The sequence below is a fragment of the Haliotis asinina genome, chromosome 4 (assembly GCF_037392515.1).
Source record: "Haliotis asinina isolate JCU_RB_2024 chromosome 4, JCU_Hal_asi_v2, whole genome shotgun sequence".
Taxonomy (NCBI): domain Eukaryota; kingdom Metazoa; phylum Mollusca; class Gastropoda; order Lepetellida; family Haliotidae; genus Haliotis; species Haliotis asinina.
In genome coordinates, this window is record NC_090283.1 from 76,345,977 (window position 1) to 76,369,473 (window position 23,497).

The 23,497-nt window shown below is 40.3% G+C and overlaps 1 protein-coding gene across 3 annotated transcripts in view; it reads right to left on the reverse strand.

Annotated features, from left to right (window-relative positions):
• Window positions 1–330: 330 nt before the first annotated feature.
• The window catches only part of LOC137281896 (uncharacterized), a 41,556-nt gene continuing 18,389 nt past the window's right edge, over window positions 331–23,497 (reverse strand). For all 3 annotated transcript variants that reach the window (XM_067813603.1, XM_067813604.1, XM_067813605.1), the window contains exons 2-20: window positions 19,618–19,898; window positions 19,117–19,335; window positions 18,112–18,300; window positions 17,465–17,683; window positions 16,663–16,869; window positions 15,782–16,090; window positions 14,942–15,141; window positions 14,240–14,328; window positions 13,379–13,574; window positions 12,807–12,927; window positions 11,101–11,547; window positions 10,069–10,277; window positions 7,714–7,805; window positions 6,581–6,767; window positions 5,669–5,789; window positions 4,932–5,155; window positions 4,333–4,418; window positions 3,783–3,957; window positions 331–2,462 (exon numbers count right to left, since the gene is read on the reverse strand). In XM_067813603.1, the coding sequence (XP_067669704.1) occupies window positions 2,334–2,462; window positions 3,783–3,957; window positions 4,333–4,418; window positions 4,932–5,155; window positions 5,669–5,789; window positions 6,581–6,767; window positions 7,714–7,805; window positions 10,069–10,277; window positions 11,101–11,547; window positions 12,807–12,927; window positions 13,379–13,574; window positions 14,240–14,328; window positions 14,942–15,141; window positions 15,782–16,090; window positions 16,663–16,869; window positions 17,465–17,683; window positions 18,112–18,300; window positions 19,117–19,335; window positions 19,618–19,897 (3,699 nt within the window). In that variant the 5' untranslated portion in view covers window position 19,898 and the 3' untranslated portion in view covers window positions 331–2,333. The remainder of the gene's footprint in view (window positions 2,463–3,782; window positions 3,958–4,332; window positions 4,419–4,931; window positions 5,156–5,668; window positions 5,790–6,580; window positions 6,768–7,713; window positions 7,806–10,068; window positions 10,278–11,100; window positions 11,548–12,806; window positions 12,928–13,378; window positions 13,575–14,239; window positions 14,329–14,941; window positions 15,142–15,781; window positions 16,091–16,662; window positions 16,870–17,464; window positions 17,684–18,111; window positions 18,301–19,116; window positions 19,336–19,617; window positions 19,899–23,497) is intronic.

Below are 23,497 nucleotides of genomic sequence, written 5' to 3' on the forward strand. Positions count from 1 at the left end.
TAATACCCTGTCAAAAGTTCTTCTTTAATTATAATGTTCTAGTTTTTGATGCTAGTTTTAAATTAATATCTGTGATATTCTAGTATTTTTAGTGCACATCGTCGACAGGCTTTACTCCTCAACATTGTCTTCTTTTTTATAATATGAATTGTTTTCGTCACGATATGGCTGAGATGTTGCCGACGTCAAGTATTAACTCACTCACCCTGTCAAATGCTTCACCGCGGAATGACCATTCCTTGTTTAAATAATGTTCTGCCTCCATCAATATGGGTGTAGACTTACTTTCAGTCAGTATAGTATCATTTAATTATAAACACAAACGATGTAAACGATGGCTATTTGTTTATTTCCACGCCAATACTGTTACAATACTGTTACAATACTGTTACAATACTGTTTTATTCATGCATAATCCATGGATATGTAATAGCATACAGACGCACCATGACGATAGTTGATTTATACAAATGGTTTACGGGCACAGTTGTTTCACACAGGGAAAATAAATACTATCAATTCTGTAAATAAGTTAATTATATGGGTTTAAACCACTTTGAACAGTATTTCAGTTATATGATGCAAGGTGAATCAGGAGAAACCCAAGTGATGCAAATTGTTGCCTCACAATCTTTGTTTTGATGAAACTCCAAGCCACACGACAGATTGCTCAAATACCATGTCTTAGTCAGAACGAATCTGAGTCACGGTACTGGTTTCCGTATCGTCAAAGTAGTCGGTGATGCCACCCTAGATGCAGTATTCTGTTCGAATTTTATGCACCGTCATATACAATTTAGTGTATCATAAAATAACGTTTATGGTTCTTTGTGTAAATATAATCACAAAAAAATTACCAATAAGGTTACAGTAATTGCTACAGTGTACTGAAATATCATCTTCCCGTTCCTGAAGTAAACATTATAAATATATCGAAATGGTTCAGTGATATAACATGAGCACTTTCTCAGAGGAAAATATCATGTTATAACATGTCATAATAACCTCAATATAAATTATCATGTCGTCACGGTGATCTCACTAATCCATGTGGTGACCTCAAGAGCTTCAGTGTTATTTTGCATTGATTCAGACCGCTTTAAAGAGGTACATGTCCTCTGACGAGCAGTTTCAATATGAAGAGCTGTGCTCCACAGGTCCTCTGACAATTCTCATCCAAGGTCCAGACAGGCGATAGTACGACTTGATTCAATATAAGACACCGCACCATTGCTGCTCTGACAATTCTCGTTGAAGGTCTGGACAGTCGATAGAGCGACCAGTTTCAATATGAACGTTGTGCTCCACGTCTGACACTTCTAATTCAACGTCTCGACAGTAGTTCGTCCGACCTGTTTCAATATGAGAAACTGTGCTCCACAGTTAAATATCTCAAACTGCTCCATGTATAGTTCCTCTGACAATTATAATTATCCAGATCGCCTTGATCTGTCAATTCGAGTTTGTGAAGACCCAAACTGGACCAACCTTTCACACAGTGACTATAACCACACTAAAACAATGATCAAAAGGGCACACGCACAAGAAGAACATTTTACAGTACAGTTATATGAACCGCTATAACACCACTACAAGCTACGCCAGGCGTGAGACATGCCTTCTCGCAAGATATCACTATAACTTGTTTGGTATTCCTTCTTTCTGCCAATATCATTCTACGGTCTCGTTGTGGGAGACACTAGATTCTCAATCCAACAAGCACAATCACGCATACTGGTGCACGGGGTATAAGAGGTATTCCATGCGTTATTAAAGCTATTGCCATTACGACATCCCCTATATGATAAATAAATTGATGACCAATTTCTTTATTACAAAAGGTAAGTTCGATGTAAGTGGTTGTCAAACGAAAGATCATTTGTAATAAAGAAGTTGTTCATCATACTGTTGCTATCATCTATCCCCCCATAGTGCTCCAACTTCTAAATGTTTCAGTCAAGACATTCCTTGTTACAGTGAAACACACATCAATATAGATTTGAAATCCGTCTATACCGAAATAACATAAAGATCAAACAAATTCATTTGTTATCGAACATAACAGTCAAGCAACATCTTATTCGTTATTATGGTTGATTTGTCATGTCAAATATAGATGAACTGAAAACAAATGAATTCCTCATAGCATGTTAGGGTGTTATCGAAAAGTATGGAGCAAGCAACAAACACCCGAATAAAAATACACCCTTGCATTCGAAACCAAGGATGTCTGTATAATCAAGGGACACAACCGGGGCACAGTGGCTTGTGGCACCCTTGACTTGACTTATTCTTATATCATATTTTTAACTGCTGCACAAAACACATCTCAATCATCTAGACTGTACGTGACTGCGCATGGTCACAGTCTGTAGAAGGATCCCCTTTCTCCCAATGGCCAGCGTGTTAAAGTAAGAGTATGTGATGGGCACTTCCGTGATGACCTTCGTCCCAAGCATATACTGGAAAAAAGAAGCAGATGACTGAATGATGTATTACGCCGCGCCCAGACTGGACAGCTTGTCACGTGTGCCTCTACATAAAGACGACTGAACTATGCAACCAATGAACGGTATCATCTATTAACGTCTTTTGACGTAAAGGGTAGGGGATCAACCCACTGATTTTCCAGTCTACGGGCAGACACTGTCCATTAGGCTACTCAGTAACGGTAAATTGTTTAACATCAGAAAGGAGATAGATGAGGTGTTCATGATTAATTACCTCGAGTAGTGGGACTACTTCTGATCATATATTCACTACCCATCAAAAGTTTAGACTCAGTTAAAGCACACATATTATTTTATGTAAATATATAAGTTTACATCGAAGTGAATTTTTTCACTAAACTCGGGGAACCAATTGGAACTGTATGGTGATGAATAGCACGCAGATCATTCATCAATTGTTAAAAAGCGTGTGCAAATGCCGTGCATATGAAGAGCTGTGTTTTGGTTAAAGGTTTTGTTAAGAATTCGCCAATTTGCACTGTGTTTTATCATTTATTGAACTCCTGACAATGATCTTTCCCACGTTACGAATTTGTTTTACAATACATCAGTTCATGTGTAAACAACACCTTTAAAATGTATGAAATATTTCCAAAATCTAGTTTGGAACAGTTGTCTTGCACTACTGAGTCTAAACCTTTGTATTGATTGTAGACATATTTCTGTCAGCTACTGCGTTTCAGTGCTTTCTTTGTTCTAACGCACGCTCAGCTATGTTCCAGCAACAGAACCGGACTCTGTTCTCTGTAATTCTATACTTGTATCATCAATATCAGCATCGACCTTTCTGAAATGTCCAAGCCTTTGAAATCTTGTGACCTCTTTTGTTTAACAGATGATTAGTTGTATCCAAGGACGTTTGATATGGATACAAACAGACTATTTGTCATTAAGAATTCACGTCATGTTGTCCATAGTGATGATTCCTATGGGTAGTAATGACTGGGAAACCTCATCAATGTAATATTTCAGTTTACAACAATGGTCGTATCTCGCTGAAAATACAGTTAATATCAGTGACAGTAGAGATCCCCAACCGTTAATTGTGAGTATGTATCGCATTAGTTCCAACCAGTAAAGCAAATTGCTGCAGTTGCATGATGTCTGAATAATGATCACGACGCGATCTGTCAAATGGACGTCTATTGGGTTGCATTTAGAGCAATGAGGGCCTTTACCAGTTACAAAACGCGAAAACTGCTATTTTTTGTTGTTTGTTACTGAGTTTATGTTCTTTTGGCTCAGTTTTCTTAATTTTTTGGAGGTGCTTACAGTTATTTTATCAGCAGAGATTTTAAAGGTGAAGGTCACGACGAGATCTGACGATGGGATGTTCACTGGGGTCGCGTCTGGGGTCAGGGCAATGTTTAAGGTGCCCAACCCCTCGGTGATGTCCAGTCTGTGAGAGTCATACCCAGCGTGTTGGGGCCGGAGTTCCAGGTAGAACCTAGGGGCGTGGACATAGACGGGTTAATAATAACTAATAATAATGGCTATTGTTATGTGATGTAAGAAGGTTAAGACCAAGAAGTGTTTCCATGCCAACGGAGTTAAATTCACTGGGCACAGGTGAAACATACTACCGGGGAAATCCTTTTGCTTTTTACTTACAAACACACTGGCAGAGTTTTGTTTGTCATAGACAAATAAACACAACTGTGGAGTAATGTATGACCTAAAGCTGCTGAACAAACACATTTCAGGACATTTACTCTCTGAAATGATTTTAAATAGATTTCCACCTGCTAAATTAAGGTAGATCTGCGTGGAATAATCGGACATATTTGTGTGAGAGTCTGTGACACAACTATTGTGGACTTACGGGCCTCCCTTCAGTTCCAGCTGAACCTTTACCTCCACCGACCCAGGATTGGTGTAGAGACACACGGGGATCGGGAACGTCATCTCCTGCAACAGCATATACGTCATCATCAGGCGCGTCAACACAACACAAGACACTACATACGTCACCATTATACACGTCACCATTATACATGTCACGTGTCACCATTATACATTTCACATCTCACACGTCACCATTATACATGTCACATCTCACGCGTCACCGTTATACATGTCACATCTCACACGTCACCATTACACGCAGAACCAGTAGACAGGTCATCATCAAACACGTCACCATCACACGCGTCACCATTATACACGTCTTCATCGCAAACTTCGCCATTAAGCACGTTAAATGAACAATACAATTTATCTTATTACTTTGTTAATCGCACTTCCACAAATCATGCAATAGTTTGTAGAATAAACACGTGTCAGTATGGTGACTTGAAGTGAATGATAGATGTATGATTACAAGAGAAACTATACAATCGTACTTTGTTTCACAACTTAATGCAAACCGGCTATCTCTCATGCTGATATTGGCTGTTAATTCGACCAAGAGAATACTCTTACTTCTTCGACGAAGACCTTGTTGACCAGCCATCTGGTCTGGACACATGACCCTTGTCCACCTCTCCAGCTGCCGTCACTGGAGCACGTGATGGTGTCGGTGTCGCCACAGAATGTGAAGTCAGGGACACACTCGTACGCTGCCGTGCCCCCCAGAGTGCGATCCTCTGCTACCACGGTACTGTGTATCTTCATTTGTGGGGGAGGGCAGGTCGGCATACCGGACACTGGGACATAAAGTAGGGGACAGGTAGGGGATAAAAATCATTCAAATCATTTGACAAAAACAATTTCAGGACGTATCAAAATCATAATATACATGAAAGATTACTTTACGAAAGTCCTCTTCTCTCCACAGACAGACAGATAGATAGATTGATAGATAGATAGATAGATAGATAGACATCAGTATTGATATTATCACTTAGTTCATTTCGAAATCCTGTATAATCTCTACACCGTACAAAATATTCATTACCGGTGTAATATATATTCAAAATACTCATTACAGATACCCATATAAGGTATCTGTATATCATTATAAATATCACGCCTTATAATCAATATATTAGTCTATCAATATTTCTTGCCATACAAAATACCTAAATATCAATATCAATGTTAAGCCACATAGCATGTCTGCCATATGAGAATATCTGAACCATCTAATGTGTTTAAATATGTGTTTCCAGGTTTGAGCTATATGACAAGCCATTCCACTGTCGAGTCGTGTGACCTACCTGCTGGTGCCAGCTCTGCTCTCTTCATCATCTCGAAACCATCAACATCAACTATCTTGACCTTCTTCCAAGCTGTGTCTGTGTGATTGAATGTCTCGGCTAGCTGCCCATCAACGTATACCTGGATATACACACATTAGTCAGTGAGAGATCGGCAAGACACAGGTGAGTCAGAGACCCACCCCATAGATATAGAGATACACAGATCGGTAACACACAGGTGAGTCAGAGATCCACCCCACAGATATAGAGATACACAGATCGGCAAGACACAGGTGAGTCAGAGACCCACCCCATAGATATAGAGATACACAGATCGGTAACACACAGGTGAGTCAGAGATCCACCCCATAGATATAGAGATACACAGATCGGTAAGACACAGGTGAGTCAGAGACCCACCCCATAGATATAGAGATACACAGATCGGTAACACACAGGTGAGTCAGAGACCCACCCCATAGATATAGAGATACACAGATCGGTAACACACAGGTGAGTCAGAGACCCACCGCGTAGATTTGGGGATACACAGATCGGTCAGTTAGAGATCGGAAAAAAGAACACAGGTGAGTCAGAGATCCACCCTATAGATACAGAGATCCACAGATCGGTAATACACAGGTGAGTCAGAGACCCACCCCATAGTTATAGAGATACACAGATCGGTCAGTTAGAGATAGGAAAAAAACACAGGTCAGATCGGCCAGATCGGCCATCCCTTACATACTGATTGCGCGATGCATGTGAATTGGTCCACGACACTGACTATTGGGATGCGCGAGGGTTGATCACAATGACTTTTACATCAGAGTTGTTTGTGAAGCATTGTTACAAGCGGCTGATAACAACTCACATCTCTGTCGTTTTGCAACTATCTGAGCATGGTCATATCGAGGTATGACTCATCACCTTGTAGCCTGTGTAAGAGTTGTAGATGACGACGTGTCTCTCCTCTCCCGTCGTGAATGACACACCAGGGACGTTAGCTGTGTCTATCTGAACCCCACCCTTCACACGATGCAAGTCGAACCCTCCTTGAGATATCGTCATCACAAGATTCATGTCCCCAGCCAGATCGCTCAGTTTAACTGTTATTCTGAAAACAGAAATTAACTAACTAGATATCAACCGTCTGCACTGAAGCAGGTGTTTTTGTCAAACGCCGCTCTCAGCAATATTCCAGGTATACTGTGGCGAAGGTAGAAGTCTTCAGTGTGTACTATTCTAACCTTGCCGGGTGACAGGCAGAACCCTTGGGAGGCTTAGTGAATGAGTGATTTTAGCTTACGCCGCACAATATTTCATCTTTATGACGACAGTCTGTAAGTAATCAAGTCTGGACCAAACAATCCAGTGATCTACAGCATGAGCATCTGTCTACGCAGTTGGGTTCCAATGACATGTCTCTACCGAGTCAACGACCCTGATCATCCAGTCCCAGTGGTCGCCTCTTACGACACGCATGGGCTGTTGAAGACCAGTTCTAACCCGGAACAGGGGCCAAAGTCCACAAATGAACATTCATGACCACATAAAACCTTCCATGGATAACACATCAATTATTTGTCAGTCGTTTCACTGACCAGAGTGTGAACATGTAAATACATCAATATGGGTATGAACTGATGGGATAAAGAAACTACACACGTGTTTGATGGGAGTAAATGCTAACAAACAAGAGTGTGTTTTAGTTCGGTTTTACGCCAGTCAGCAATTATCCCAGTTATATATCGGCGTGACAAACAAGTAGTTATTGGATGGTCGTGTTTAGGATACGCGTGTCAATATTGAATCTTCAACCTTGTTAATACCAGAAATAAGCAATGTTTTCTCGTTATTGTTGTTTCCGTTTTGTTTCATTTTACTTTCTGTCAGTTTTTTCTCTGTTTGTTGGCTTTGTTTCACTTTGATTTTTTTTCAATCACATCTTAAAGTGTACACGCAAATGTATTATGCCTCTGGACGGGGGAAAGTGGAAGGCTTGATTAAACGTTACAAGCAATACAGAAGGTGTTATTAGCAAAATGATACACGCAACATACGTTTGAGATCCTTTCATTAAATGAAGTGACACTGCCGAGCTTTCTTGAAACCTGCACTTCATCTTCAACATGGACGATCGACCAGCTGGGGGCTGCAGACGTCAACACAGAAATGTAATGTCTGACACAGACAAGTTAACATTTAATATACAATTATAGACTGGAGAATTCAGACAATGCCAGTTTTTATGGACCCGCGAAAAACAATCTTGACGCCAGTCTTCAATATTGATTTGAGGTCAATATTGCTTTTTTGGACCCTAAAAAAGCAAGATTGACCTCAAAAGCAGTATTGAAGTTTGAGGTCAATATTGTTTTTCGCTGGTCCATACAAAAACAGGTACTGACCGATTCATCGGCACTATTTGCTTTGTCATGTAATTACCGAAAACAAAGCTTCTAAAAACCAAAATATGTTCACTTAGTCAAGAAAAGTAATTTTATTTTCACTACAAACCAATAACGTTATGTCAACAATCCTGTGAAATGTAAACAATAGAATATCGTCACAGTAACTCAAGTTACTATGTTGAAGTAATCTGCTTTACTGTCGACGGTCACGTGATCACCTATAGACCAATCAGGTAGTCAGAAAAATATGCTTTCCTAATAATAGCTAATATTTGTTCAGAGATGTGAGAAGACAGGACGTGAGCGAAATGATTAGCAATATTCCAGGAATGGGTTTCATACATTGTATACATGTGAGGAATACTGGAAGAACACGAACTTCCCGTCTTTTGCGTGACGAACGATGGGGTGGCACATGGTATCGCGTGCGGAGCTCTGCCACAGGTGAAGTAAAGCAGCATTGATCCCTGAGAGCGGATGTGTGTCAAACCGTTTTTCTTTTTTTGGCAAGATTAACGCCTGACAGTTTTAAGGGAGCATGTCCTGCCCCACAATATTACATGCAGTGTCCCCACAGGCAAGTGACTTACGACATACTCCAATACTGACCCGGCAGTGAATCCGGCAATGGGTACCCGTTAGGATCATATAGTGACGTTGTTGTTAACCTCCAAGCGTCAAAAGTAAGTTTGGGTTGTTTTGTCCAGTGGAGCAAGGAATGAAATTCGAGTCCACTTTGTTGTGTAACAGTGTGTGCTTTTAGCATAATAGGATTTTGAAAGAAAATACAAATACCAGAAACGATTTGTGTATCCTATTTGTGTGAACCATTTTTATCCATCGATAACAATCTTTAAAATCTGATGAATTTTTATTCAAATGCAGTTGCTTGGCTCCGGAAACAGTTTTTCATCATCACACATTGTACGATTGTGAAGAACTAAGATTACCTCTTAGTGAACTATAACATAAAGGTCCACTGGAGCGGGGAAAGTATACCAAATAAGATACCCTTCTTCGTTTTTCATAATTAATATTTTTTCATTATTTTGAGTCAAAATGAAAATACACGGTGGGTGGGAGATAGGATATTGGATATCGTTATTTGGTACCCCATCATCCACCGTAATATGATATCTGTGGTGTCTTTCTGTGTTTCAAGTCAAAACATTGATAACTGAACAACCTCGTTTCCATTTTACTGGGTTCCGTCCTATTGCGCAACGTAGTGCGATAACCAGTCCAGAATTTTCAGACTAATTCATTTAACTGGATACGTAAATATTAATCAGTACGATGTGATACATCTAAGCACTTGCACATTGCAACACTACGCTCCTAATCCTTCCAAACACGTCGTACAGCGTGCTGTGTCGTTCAGCGAGCTCTGACAAAGGGAAACCTGGAAATCGTAGAAATCTCAAAACAGGGCTCTGACGCTGGAAACCTTTGGCGGTCTGTTACGGGACTGATATTGTATCAGTCTCATTGTGCGTTACAGGACTACACTGAATAAGCGCACAAAAACACATGGCAGGTGTAACCAATGAGCCAGATGCATTGTGAATCATTTTACGACCTCATCAAATGGGAGCAGGCAGTGATTTCTCAGTTAAGGTATGCTGCCTAAACCTCGACATAAAATATAGAAATACGATTATATCAACGTTAAAAATTAAAATTCAGTTGTAAATATCATTTTCTTGAAACAAGGAATAGGAATTCAGTGTAACCAGAGTTGTTTGTGGTGTCTTTTGTCACTTTCAGACGAAAAATTCGGATCGGCTGAAAAGTAGGTCCTTGTCTCAATGCGTCAATGAGACTCATGTTTTGGTATGTACCACATGGTATGTGCAAAAATATCGGACAGAAACAGATCCCGGAATAACACTCTACATATCAATACGTTAATGAGACTCATGTTTTGGTATGTACCACATGGTATGTGCAAAAATTTCGGACAGAAACAGATCCTGGAATAACACTCTACTTATCAACACTTACCTTCTGAATATTATCATATGTGGATTTCACGCATGTTCCCATAAGCCCCTTCCACAGATTGTCTTTAGCACATGTCATCTTATCCGAGGTTCCACAGAAGGCGAAGTCCTCCGAACACCGGTATTGTACCTCGGAAGTTTCCGGCAGAAGTAGCGGAAGACTGTTACTCATTGGACGCGGGGAACCACATCGCTCGATGTCCGGCTGAGCTGGGATAGAAAGTTACAGTTGAACTTTTAAGTCTGGGTACATTGGTCATTAGTCATGCCTCGGTCATATTGCAGTTTCGAGTGATTGATTCCGGCTTGACGCCATCTCAGACATTTGGCTGGACTACATGAGCACGTTCATGGTACCTGCAAACCTTGAAACATAAGCTGGGCTAACCGGGATTCGAACCCATATCATACATCAAAACATCAAATCTTTGAATAAGTGGTTAATATTATGCCTAAGACTCCATATGAACTAGTCATGGCATAGAGCTGATCACACGTAACAAGATCTATTTTACCTTCTTGGCAAAGCAAAATTCCTTAAATAATTTCCGCGTGGAGACAAGAAACAAGAACGTTGTACCTATAATTCCCTGAAATCCTTCGTTTCATTCATTTGCTTTCTTCGTGGAAACATTTATTCTACCTTCATAGGATGAGGAAATATGCTGATTAATGTCGTCTATTTTGTGTAGACCTAATACAGTTTGTAGACCTGCATGCGTCGCTGCTAGCTATGATCCGACTCTGGTGTTAGTTATAAAAGTGCTGTTAGTAATTATGGGACATATCATCTATTTGCCATTGTCTGAGTCGACCAGAATACTGTTGAACGTTATACAGAAACTGAATGTCCTACTGATGAATTTCCACAATACACCAAACTTTCTCGAAAATCTATTTTTCAAAATTATATTTGTGTTCATCATAACATTTCATAACATTATATCCAAAAGTATAATCATCCCTAACATCTTTGGTAAGGTGTAAAATCGGGTATAAAATATATCGAATATTTGAGTACATGTGTACTTACATATACTCCATCGTGCCTTGCCCTTGTTTGACGTAACGGTAACTTTCTGGAATGCGCCTTCACCCAAATCTGTAGATGGTCGGTAACCCGCCCCACTGAATATGAGATTGGCTTCAGGACTGTCCACAAAACCTGTTCCAACGTTGAATTTCACAGGGTTCGTGCTATATATGGAAACCCAGAACTGTCTGGATTCCCAACATGCTAGAGGACTGTGTCTTGTGGTCATCACAGAGCATGTGCTGCAAGCCGTGACGGTGGACATGGTGTTACCGTTGCTGCCGAGGTTGATGGTGATGGTATCGACGTCAGATGACGACAGTCTTAATGTGACGGTGACGTCTTCACATGCCTCGACTCCGAAGGTGAAAAATTTGGCGTCGATCATGTAGCCTTTTGTTGAGAGGTCTACGGCGGAAATGCCGTCAGTGTCAAACTGTAGAATATCTGGTTTAACAGTAGATGGTGTTGGTATAGACAAAGCATCAGAATAAGGTGGGACAATGAATTACCTCCCTTTATAGCAGCTTAGGAACTAAGGGAAAGGTAACGTGTTGAACAATATTCCAGCCGTATGTCAGCATTCCGGTCCAACCAGTGATTGATATCATGACAGTATCGAGTTACAATGTCATTCAATGAACCAAGACTGGTAGTCTGGGCACCGGTTAATTCAGATGCCTCTAACATGACAGAGCTCGAGGTCTGTAGACCATTCGTGATAACAAAGTATATATGGGAATACTAAGGGGTCCGTAAAGACGATTTCTCCTGGTGGATTCATTTCAGTTTTCACATTGTAGCGTTTGTTGCTTTACATATAAACCGATAAAATATTTACTCAAAGCTTGTTCACATTTAACAGAGATAAATCAGGGGTTCAAAAATCCCATCGCCCGACGAATAGGACAAGTCAGTTTTCATTTCGGGAAATGAAATAATGGTATCTTACTTGTCCGTGGGCTACTAGCTATGTTCCACTTTTGGTTTCAAACTGCATATAATTTCATATCTGCTCAAAATATAGTTAATACATTTCACAATGGCAATAAAGTAGAGTTATCGTGCTTTGCTATTTATCAGTTCTCGGTAAATAGTTCATAAAACATTAACATAAAGTGCCTTGTTGACGTAATAATTCTTTCATTAATTACGTCATCATGATTCTGTCGTAACAATGAGGGCAAGTGGAAAACTAGTCAGAACAATTTACTTTCTGAAATTCACTTGCCCTGTGGCAAACTGCTTTGTAAGATGTGAACCCCTGTAAGTAGATATGCATTGAAAGAGACGTACTTTCTTTGATGTTGAATAAAATAATCGCTATTCCCTTTATCATGTTCCATCAAAAGCGATTTACTTTCTTTAAATTACATTTTCGGACGGTGTAGAGAAAAATCATAATTTTAAAGGTTCTTTACTGACTGCATTTTTACTGTTATTTGTTGTAGAGTACCTACATATATTAGATACCAGGGTAGAGGTATTGTACTTGAATTGTACTCTGATTGTAGCCTGGATCAATTCAACACTAGAGCTAATTTTGTGTCCAATTCTACCACGTACCTGAGAAATTCTGAACAGACCCCTCGGTGACACAAATTCCGGGACGAAGCTTTTGTAGCGAATGAGTCAAGGGCGTTATCAATAGAGTGGACTTACAATACACTGAGTTGTCCAACGTTCTAGGATGACAAGGAACCTACTTGAGTGTGTTATGTCCAGTCTACTGCCCATCTGCAGCTCTTGGTCCAGCACTATACGGTCAGCTGTGGCTGGAGGCTCAGCATAGGGAACAGGTGCTATGTGGACATCGTTAACATATACCTGGAAACAAGTTCCATATTACCCAAATTATTGGATATATTGCACACGAAATAGGCTTCATTGTAATTATATGACGCAAATACTCTCTAACGTTACCAAATGCAAAGGAAACATATAAATATTGCTCAAAAACATTTATTAAAGGTTTTCAAGCTTTATGATGAAGTTAAGATATTTCGAAAACACACAATGCTTCCAGTCTGCTTTATGAAACTATAGTAAAAATATAATAAGGCATCAAGCTGTCAGGCCGTGATAGCACAGGGTTAGTGCTTGGAACGGCGTTCAATTCACTTACTCACTCACTCACTCACTCGCATGCTCAGTCAGCTAATCTTACATAATTCAACTTTGTCCAACACGAAAAATTCAAATTAAAACGTTCATTACAACTATAAGTTCAGCATAGCCTGTAAACATTCAAAATTATTATTGATAAATATGTACTCACAAAATATTCGTTCATTCCTAAGCGCAAGTTCAGGTCAAGGCCATCTCCAGGGTACAGGTCAATGTCCTTTGACCCCACTCTAATGGCACCTGACGCTGCCGTGTGACTGACCTCCACGCGGCAAGGTGACGTTGAATCCACGAAGGTGAAGGTTACTTCAAGAAGTGAAGTATTTTCCTTCATCAGGTTAAAGCTTCTGAAATGCAATGTTTATTAATTGATTTAAACATATTTCATTCATTAAGAAAGGGATTGGGCACAAGTTATCCAACTTAGAAAAGCCCTCTCCCGCAATGGTTAATATACTGAACCTTGTAATCATTAATTGATATATGCTCGCTATTGATTTTAAATCAATCAATGCTCATTATTAACTGCTCGTCTTGCTTTCCCTTATACGCCAGTGGGTAACATTATGGAGTAGAGAATTTCAAGCAAATTACCAAACTGTGACATGTATTTGTGCGCACGGTGTAGTTCACCATTTATCAGCTTCCAAATGAGGACGGAAATTTTGCTTCAACTTGAGGTCTGACCTTAGTAAGTGGGCAAGCATTGGACCCTCGAAGGCCTTCGGCCTTCTCTGCTTTAGAAATCTTTCTTATAAGTATTGAGTCTTTTTTCTGGACTTTAATTGTTGAGCTTCATATTCCGAAAACAATTCATTACGAAACAATTACATCAAGTAATGCCACGTTGTGTCAGTACATTGTGATAGGCCACGAAGACTGACAGCGGACCATGAGGTATAACGTTACTTATAACATCGATAACCGTCATATTCGTATTATGGAGCATTTAGAAATCTGGAAACATATCTCCTGAACGAGACCTGTGCTTGTTTGAGTGACGAGAACGTACGTGGAAGCGAAGCTGCTGAGAGTGCCCATGACCTGGATCTGGGACCATGGCTTCAGGGGACATCCGATCTGGATGTCGGAGACCGTCAGCTGAAACGAATATGTCACGCAAAGCCTCATCACATAAAAAAACCAATCGGGGTATTACATTGTCCACGCATTGTTTATGATGAGTGACTGGCTACGGCTTTATGACTGTGAAATATTCAGCAATTCTGCTCATATAAATTTTATTTCCGAAGTGTACCACAATAAGACAGTGAAGCCCACCTGATGTAACCAGTGAACACTCTAACAGCTAGGATACCTCATGTGAGCTTTAGAAAGTGACGTATTAAATCAGTTTGATATGGGGATTCACGTTAGTTCTCTTAGAATAAACTATGAGGAAAAGACATTTTGGACACCCAATCGCACCAACCCGCATACTGGGGAAGCAGTCTATTAATTCGACGTCAGATATAGTCTTCGTATAAATGCCTTATGTTTGGGGGCTAGTGGTTGAAACGTTCGCTCGTTACGCCGAAGATCCGGGTTTGATTTCCTACATGGGTACGATGTGTGAAACCCATTTCTTATGTCACCCACCATTATATAGCTGGACTATTGCTGAATGCGGTGTAAAACTAAACTTATTATTAGCGTTGTAGACTCCTGGCTTTTCCGTCACCAAAACATATACAGAAGAGATCTATGTACTTACCGGTGGGCCCCATACGTTCTGTACACACCGTCCAGGGGGCTGCTTCCATCGGTCTCCTTCACACGTCCCTATGGCAGCAACTCCACATACCGCGTGGCCCGTAGGACATGTGTAGGAAGCTCTGGTAATACCCGCGGAATAGGAAAGGGAGACAATTCTGTTGGACTGGTCGTTCGGGGGAGGAAAGCAGTATTTGTTGGCTGCAAAACAAAGTTCATTCACGAAGTAAGGTAATGCTGGGATGGAAAAATAAGTTGTGTAGCATATATAATTCAGCATTTCATCACTATTCAGCTAGCTTGGGTGAACGCCGCTCTGAACAGTAGTCCAATTATATCACAACACATCAGCCTCACAACAGATAAAACTGCTGCAGAGCATATCACTTACGCTTACAACTTTAAAATAATCCACGACCAAGAGATTGTGATGACAAATTCAGAAACATAATTGTAACGAGACTGACAACAATCATTAATGACCTTCTGGTACGGCCAAGGGACACAACTCCGCAAAGCCAGTTTCGTAACAGTATTAAAACATTTGCTTCAGTTTGAAGAAATATTTGTTCCGACGAACATTTTCCGGTTGTGACAATGGGACTCTGTGTCTGTCTGATTTTAAGCAAGCTGATGTTATTAAATTGTTGGAATCATTACTTAAATCTTTTTCTCGGTTCCACATCCTGAAAACTGGGCATGGAACAACGGTATGGAAATATCACATTTTGCAGGCAATATGTTTCTCAAAATTTATTTTGCTGGTTTATTTACACAGATGTGCTGCACTGCAATTACATGGAATTGATTGCTTTCTATACTGATAAATTAAGTTATTTACCTGACTGAATTTGCCGTTGAAATTCTTCCAGGGCAGCTATCCTGTTGTCTCTTATACAATCATTGTCGGTACATGTCGTCGGTGTAGTTGTCGGAGATGAAGTAGTTGTAGTTGTGTCTGTACTAGTAGATACAGTGGTTGTAGTTGTCGATGGAGTAACCGTGGTGGTGGTGGTTGTGGGCGTTGTAACAGTCGTCGTAGGGGTCGTTGTTGTCGAAGTTGTAGTCGTTGCAGTTGTAGTGGTTGTTGCAACAGTTGTTGTGATCTTCCCCGTAGTTGTAGGCATAACCGTCGTCGTTGTCACGGGTACTGCGGACCACAAAAAGAAGGCATTGTATGGAATCGTCGCAGGATGCCTTCACGGATCTTTCATTACGTATACTACATATTTTCGACTTTTGAGAGGAAATGGTGTCTGGTGTCCGTGTGAACCCAGGGTCCGCATTTACAGAACGGCCTTAGCGCTAAGGCGTCTGTAAGCCTATGCTATAGTTTCTGTTGTCGTAATGCTAAGGTGGCTTTACGAAACAGCCCCCAATCACAAGCTACCAGGCGCAAAGTCTGCAAAGCAAATCATCACGTCTCTCTGGGACTTATAACATAGCTCGCCATGATCACCTCGCAAAGGAAATACTTTTTTATTTGATTTTTTAGAAATTTGACCAGTTTTAATCGAACCTCATTTCATGAAAAGTCTCGAATATCTGACACTGCAGTCAACAAGACGATTTATGACGCTTCATGTTGTTTGATTCAATCGTCAAGGTTCGTAGCCAAATGTACTTATCTCCATAACAAACGCATTGCTCACCGAAATATTATAAGTGAAGTATACATGAACCCGCAAATTGGTTGTTAAACTCTTGGGCTGTACTACTCACCAATACTGGGGTCCACGCATCTCCCTTGGTCAGCCCAGAAGACGTAGTTCCCGGCACAGTCGTCGATACTGACGGTCCTCTCGTCCTTGCACTCGATGTACCTGCTGCTGTCGCCTGGGAAGGCCATTTTACCGTCCATTGCTCCTACACAGGTAGCTTCACATGGGATACAAGTGCCCGTGGCACACTGACCCACGGTATAGTCACCTGAAGTTAGACACAGGTTGTCATGTATGGATTTAGTTGTTGATAACAAATAAAAAATACCTTTATTGTTTTTGTTTTTGGAAATACACACTGTAGGTTAAGTACAGTGTCTAGCACTTCTTGAGGCTGAGCCCTATCCAGACGCCAAATCGGCAAGACAGCATATTTAATCCACTCTCCCTACGTGGCTTTTACAACATATGGACGTCTGACAGGTGGGAATCCGGATCTTATACATTGTGTACCCCTCTAACACGTGTAAATGGCATAGCGTGTACTTCCATAACGTTCGACTAGTGAACACTTGTCTGAGGCGTACACAAGGTATGTGATCTACACCTGTTGGCGGACACCTATACTGTAGAAGCCGCATTGGCTGAGTGCACCACAAACTGTGAAAGTACGGAGTTTGATTCCCGGATGGGACTCAACAACCCCACCCCCCGGCCCCTTCCCCATACTTCCATCCACCCTGCCACCTCACCCCCAAGAAAGTACTAAAATCTGTTCTTCCACTGAGAAAGGGTGACTTTCTATGTGGCATTTTGTATTCACGTGATTATTTCTGTACGAATTAAGAATCAGAAGGACTCACATGGCGCCCTTGGCTCGAACCTGCTGTCACAGTTGACTGTGGTGTACTGACTGCATACAAACGTGCTTGAATCCCACAGCTGGAAGTACGGACACTCCCTCTGGTAGGGATCGAGGGCGGGGTCCCAGGATGGCCTACTGCAGTCATAGTACTTGGAGCAGCTCGTGGACGCCGGGAACTTCAGGCCTGGGAGTCGCTCGCAGATCTTGATGATCGATGCTGTAGGAAAATGGTAGTTATTATTGATGGTAGCAGTCGATGTTGTTGCAGTCACAGACGTGGTCAAAAGTAGTTGTTGTGGTTGTGGTATTAGAAATAGTTAAAAGCAGTAGTTATGGTGCATTATCAAATCGTTTTATGTTGATAGGACGATATTCAGTTTTGTCTCATTTCATTTAGCTTTCGTTGTTTAACACCGCGCACCGAATATTCCAGTTGTATGTCGGCGGTCTGTAAATAATCTAGTCTAGACCAGACAATCCATTAATAAACAGCAAGAGCATCGCTCTGCGCGTTTGCGACGGAGTGTTAAGAGTACTCGTCAATATCATAGCTTGATGGTAGCACTTCACCAAAATACCAGTGAACGTATTACAAGATGCTTCAACATTACATTAAATATGACTACATTCAAATATGTAAATTACTTTTGACATCCCCTGAACACTGAAGCATCACAGGGTCAAAGACCATATCCCCCGTACAAGTTGACCTGGACACCACAAGCTGGGAGGCACACTCAAGATAGTCAGGAAGAAAGAGTCTGCCAACAACTGGGTTCTTGCCGTCGGGAAGACCCTTGCACGCCTCGTCCAGACACTCCAGCTGGTAGGAACCTGGGTGCACAAGGCAATGGGACTATCAACAACTATTGTTGGAATTATAGCTTCTGTCTAAAACAGAGGTCCTGGGCTAGGTTTTCGAACCTTTCGTAGTGTTATGACCGTCTTATTTGCCATACATTAACATTAACTTACGACTGATTCTCGTATCTCTACCAGAGCTTCTTGGCCCTGATGATCAACTGTTGACGCATTACCGAGAGGAATCCTTTGCGTATTCCTTTCTCATTTATACTCTTCACAAAAGGTAGGGGAACGTTGAAGTCTGGTAGAAAGAAACGTTCATGAGGAACATTACAATAACATTAATCTTGTGTACGCTGCATAATTTCACGTAATCACCACATGCAACACAATGCATTTGAAGCACGTGCACAACGTAGGAGCTTCCTACACGTGCATGGGGTGTCATTATGCTTCTTGACGTTTTCAGGCAGGACGATAAATCAGTGTAGACCATGTGTTCCGATAATTGTCTTGCATCTGTGCATGGTCAGGCTTTTCAATCCCATATATCTCTCAATTTCCACAATCGTACATTGCAGCTACAGTTCCCCTACCTTTTTTGAAGAGTTGTTTCTTTTGCATTATTTGTTTTGTTTTGTTCTTTGTTGTTGTTGTTGTTGAGGATATTGTTGTTGTTGTTGGTGGTGGTGGTGGTAATAAAAGTATCTGTAACTCTTTTTCACATTGCTTCTAAAGAGGTTTGGACGCCAAATCCAATGTCAGACTGAAATATCTAATGTCAGGTTTACATGACCGCTACATGTCCGTCTTCTACTTTCGATACCATGAAGATGGTGTACTCACATTTATCACGTGGTCTGGGACTGTCTCCGCATTTGGCTTCCTCCGGCTCCTTACATACTTGTTCATATTTGTCAAACAGTAGGGGGTATTTGCACTCGTTCTCATACAGACCCAAGCCGAACTGGGGAACCACTTGACTGCAGTCGTAGAACATGGCGCAGCTCTTGGGGTGAAGGAACTTCAGACCAGGCATCCCAGGGCAAAACATTTTGGCTCTCTCTGAAAATATTAAGCCCTCAATTATAAACTGTCTCTTCAATGTTCCCGATGCCTGGAGAGGAATACCGCCATTTCCAGTAGTCTTACTCCAGCTTTTCGAACTTTAAATAAAAGCTAAGCGAAAATGAGGCTTTGGAGGTTAATGGTTCTAGTTTCATTTAATTTCATGCTTTCTGATTTTGTGCAAATATGTTACATGCCACAAATAACATCAAATAGTTTACTTATGTTTTTACTGTGTTCTGACCGATAGATAAAAATGTCCGCCACTTCTCTGCTTACCTTCTGGATACCTGCAAGGTCCTGACACAGGCGGTGACACGCAGGTCTGCTGTACGGGGTCAAACACGAGGCTGTTAGCACAGTTTGTCCATATAGCAAAATAATGGTTACACTGCACGAAGCCATTGCAGTCCCAGGGGACGGCCATCAGTCCTGTTTTTGGTCGTGGTTTACACATGTAGTTCAACTCCATCACGTAGCCGTTCTTCAGACCATTGATCACATTGATGAAGAACAGCATTGGAACCATTGCAACACGCCACAACTGGACAGTAGCCATCCTGCAAGACAACGTCGACAGTGGTAACAAATATTAAACACAAATGCTTTTCGTTTGTTTGCTTGCCTGCTTGTCCTTTCTTACCACGTGGTAGGCTAGGCCATGTCATGCACCCCGGTATAACAATACCGGGACACGTTTGTGGTTGCGTCTGATTCTTCTTTCTATGACACTCCTACTTGTTTCTGGAGATGTTGAGGCAATCCCAGGGCCTCCTAAATCAACATCAGACAGGATTCAAATGCGTTTATCAGTTCAAAATGTGTCTGGGCAGTGTATAACCCCTGACCCCAATACCACAACACTGAGTGAGCTTGCTGTAACGTTGGCCTCAATACAGCATCAGATTACTCAACTGAATGACACGTTTCACAAGTTTGCCCAGGACTATGATAAAAAAATCTCTGTCTTCCAAGAGTAAAACTTGTCATTGAAAACCAAAGTCTCTGATCTCGAAGCCAAGGCAGATAAACTCGAGGCGCAGTCTCGAAGGTCAAACTTAATATTCCATGGTTTACCAGAAAAACGAGGAGAGAAGTGGGATGAGAGTGAAAAGTGTGTTAGAGATTTTATGGAAGTTTCATTATATATCGATAATGCTTCATCTCTTTCCATTGAGCGAGCTCATAGGCTCTATTGAAAGTCTGGAGGTCGGCCTATCATTGTCAGATTTACCTTCTATAAAGATAAATGTGCCGTTCTGGATGCTGCCCAAAAGAATCTCAAGGGTACCAAAGACTTCAGAGTCTCGGAAGACTCTGAGAAAACGTGGAGCTAGATCCCAACTCTTCCCCTTCATGAAGGCTGCACGAAATGGTGGTAAAGTGGCCCACATGAACTATGACTAACTAGTAATAGATGGTGCTGTCTATATGTTCGACGATGAGATGAACGAGATCAGACAAGTAGGCCAGAGTAGGCATCTCACAGAAGCTGTCGTAGAATCTATCTCTCCAAAATAGGATTCCGGCCAGGACTCATTCAAAATATGTTTTGAATATTCAAAAGATTCTCAGGCAAATACTTGTACCACCAGGGAACAGGATTACCATACAACTATTTCTACTCAGTTACCTTTACATGTTTCTACCTCAGGAACTGATACATTAATCTCTCAGATCTCTCAGTATACTGAAGCAGACCTACATACTGTCTGCATTAAAACAACGAAAAATGAAACGATCAAAATATGTACATGGAACATACATGGCCTTAAAGCAAAAGTTACGTATACTAAATTTATTGATTTTTGTCAACAGTTTGATATATATTGTTTACTTGAAACAATGCCCACTGATTCATTAAATGAGCTGCAGACTGCATTTAATGAATATGATATCTTTGTTAGCAGTGCTAAACGTTCTGGAAACAAAAGACAAAAGTATGTCTTCCTATCTCGAAAGAGTTTACTGTCAGTGGGAAAATACTTTATATTTCACATGCACAAACGAACAGCTATCCTTCCACTTGTTCCTGGTATTTGTATACATCCATCCTGAGCACTCCCCAGTCTACCACAATGATGAGTCTTATGGTATAGACAGGTTGCAAGATCAACATAGTCAAATCATGTATGACTTTGGAGATAACTGTAATGTCATTATCAGTTAGATATGTATAAATTGTTAGCTGTCCATATTGTAAATGGACCGTTTGATGCAGATAATGTTGGTGATTTTACGTTCGTTTCACACACTGGGTGTAGTACTGTTGACTACTTTATCATCTCTTCTGATTTGCTCGCTGATGTTACTAATTTGTCTGTTCAAAGTAACAGAAAGTGACCATTTGCCAGTGCTATGTTCAATGAAAACTATTTTGGTTTCCTGTACCGGGAGATAATCATGTTCATGAGATACAAACTCCTATTTTAATTACAACTGTTCCCAAATATCGTTTGCCACGTGAGCGAATACCTGATTATATAAGACACATTTCAAGTAAGGAGTCTACACACATGTTTATTGAATTCTGTTCTTCATTACAAATTGATGTGGATATTACCATTGACACGTTATCAGTATACTTATTTCCTGTAGAGAAAAGACAGGTGCATTATGTATATGCTCAAGAAGAGGTATAGAAACAAATCAACCGCTGTGGTTTGATACGGGATGTCTACAATTAAAGACTAAGAAGTATTACCTCTTAAATAAATTTAGAACTTTTAAATGTGATGAAAATCCAAAAGATACTTGAACGCAAAATCCGAATATAAGAAGACATGCACTTTAAACCAAAACGGTATAAGATGAAATTGAGTAATGAAATATATGCCCCTGCCAAATATGGAGATTGTAAAGAATTGTTTGAGGGGCAATGCTAGTGGACATGATGTAGCACCGGAAGTGTGGTACAAATACTTTCAGGTTCTCCTAAGCCCAACAAAAACAACAAAGATGTGTGAATTTGATAAATTAGTATCCGAATATTTAGATTCTCACTCGTGCGCAGATTGTAATGACTTTCCTTTTACGGATCAACTCTTGTCAGGTGAAATCAGTGAACATGAGATTAAACAAGCACTGAATGAACTTAAGATTGGTGAAGCTTCTGGTATGGATGGAATGTCACCTGAATTCCTGAAGAGTATAAGTCAGTTTATAATTCCGTATCTCAAACTACTGTTTAATTAGATTTCCAAATGCATGGAATATAGGAATGATAATTTCTCTTTATAAGTCTGGAAACAAATTGGAACCCAGCAATTATAGGGGTATCAATATTAAATGTTACCAGTAAACAATTTCCTGCTATACTTGAAAAAAACGTATCAGGATATGGCTTGATGTATATGGTTTATTATCGGAATCCCAAGCAGGATTTCGACCTAACTTTTCAGTAGTAGACAATATATTTGTTCTGCAAGCTGTATGTACTAAATACCTAAGCAGACCAAAGGGGCGTTTTTACTGCGCATTCTTGGATTTAAAAAGGCGTTTGATTATGTGGATAGGAAAAAAATGCTGTATGTATTGATTCATAAAGGCTTTTAATGAAATATAGCAAGTGTATTAAAGAATATGTAGGCATCAGTCAAAATCATATATCAGGATTGACAAATGTATTACTGACTGTTTTACAACTTCAAGTGGTGTTAGACAGAAATGTGTCCTTAGCAGAGTGTTATTTATATTTTTCATCAATGAACTTGTATCAGAAATGAATGTGATCATGGTGTATTTGTTTCTCAGGAAATTATAGATATAATGCTTCTCCTTTTTGCAGTTGATATTTATTTGTTATCTTCTTCAGTTAGTGGCTTACAGAAACAATTAAATGTATTACAGTCTTTTTGTACCAAATGGGGCTTAACGGTGAACTTAGATAAGTCAAATGTGATTGTTTTTAGAAACTGTGGTATTGTAAATAGATCTGAAAAATGGACATATTGTAATACATCTATGAAGGTAGTTTCATATCATACGTACTTAGGATTGGTGATATCTTCTAGATTGCAATGATGCCCGTGTATAATTTGTTCAAGCAAAATGACTTTATATCATTTAATGTGACTTCTTCAATTTTTTATAATAAGATTGCACCCATTCTATTATATGGTTCTGAAATTTGAGGTCTAAAATACCATGACTCAATAGA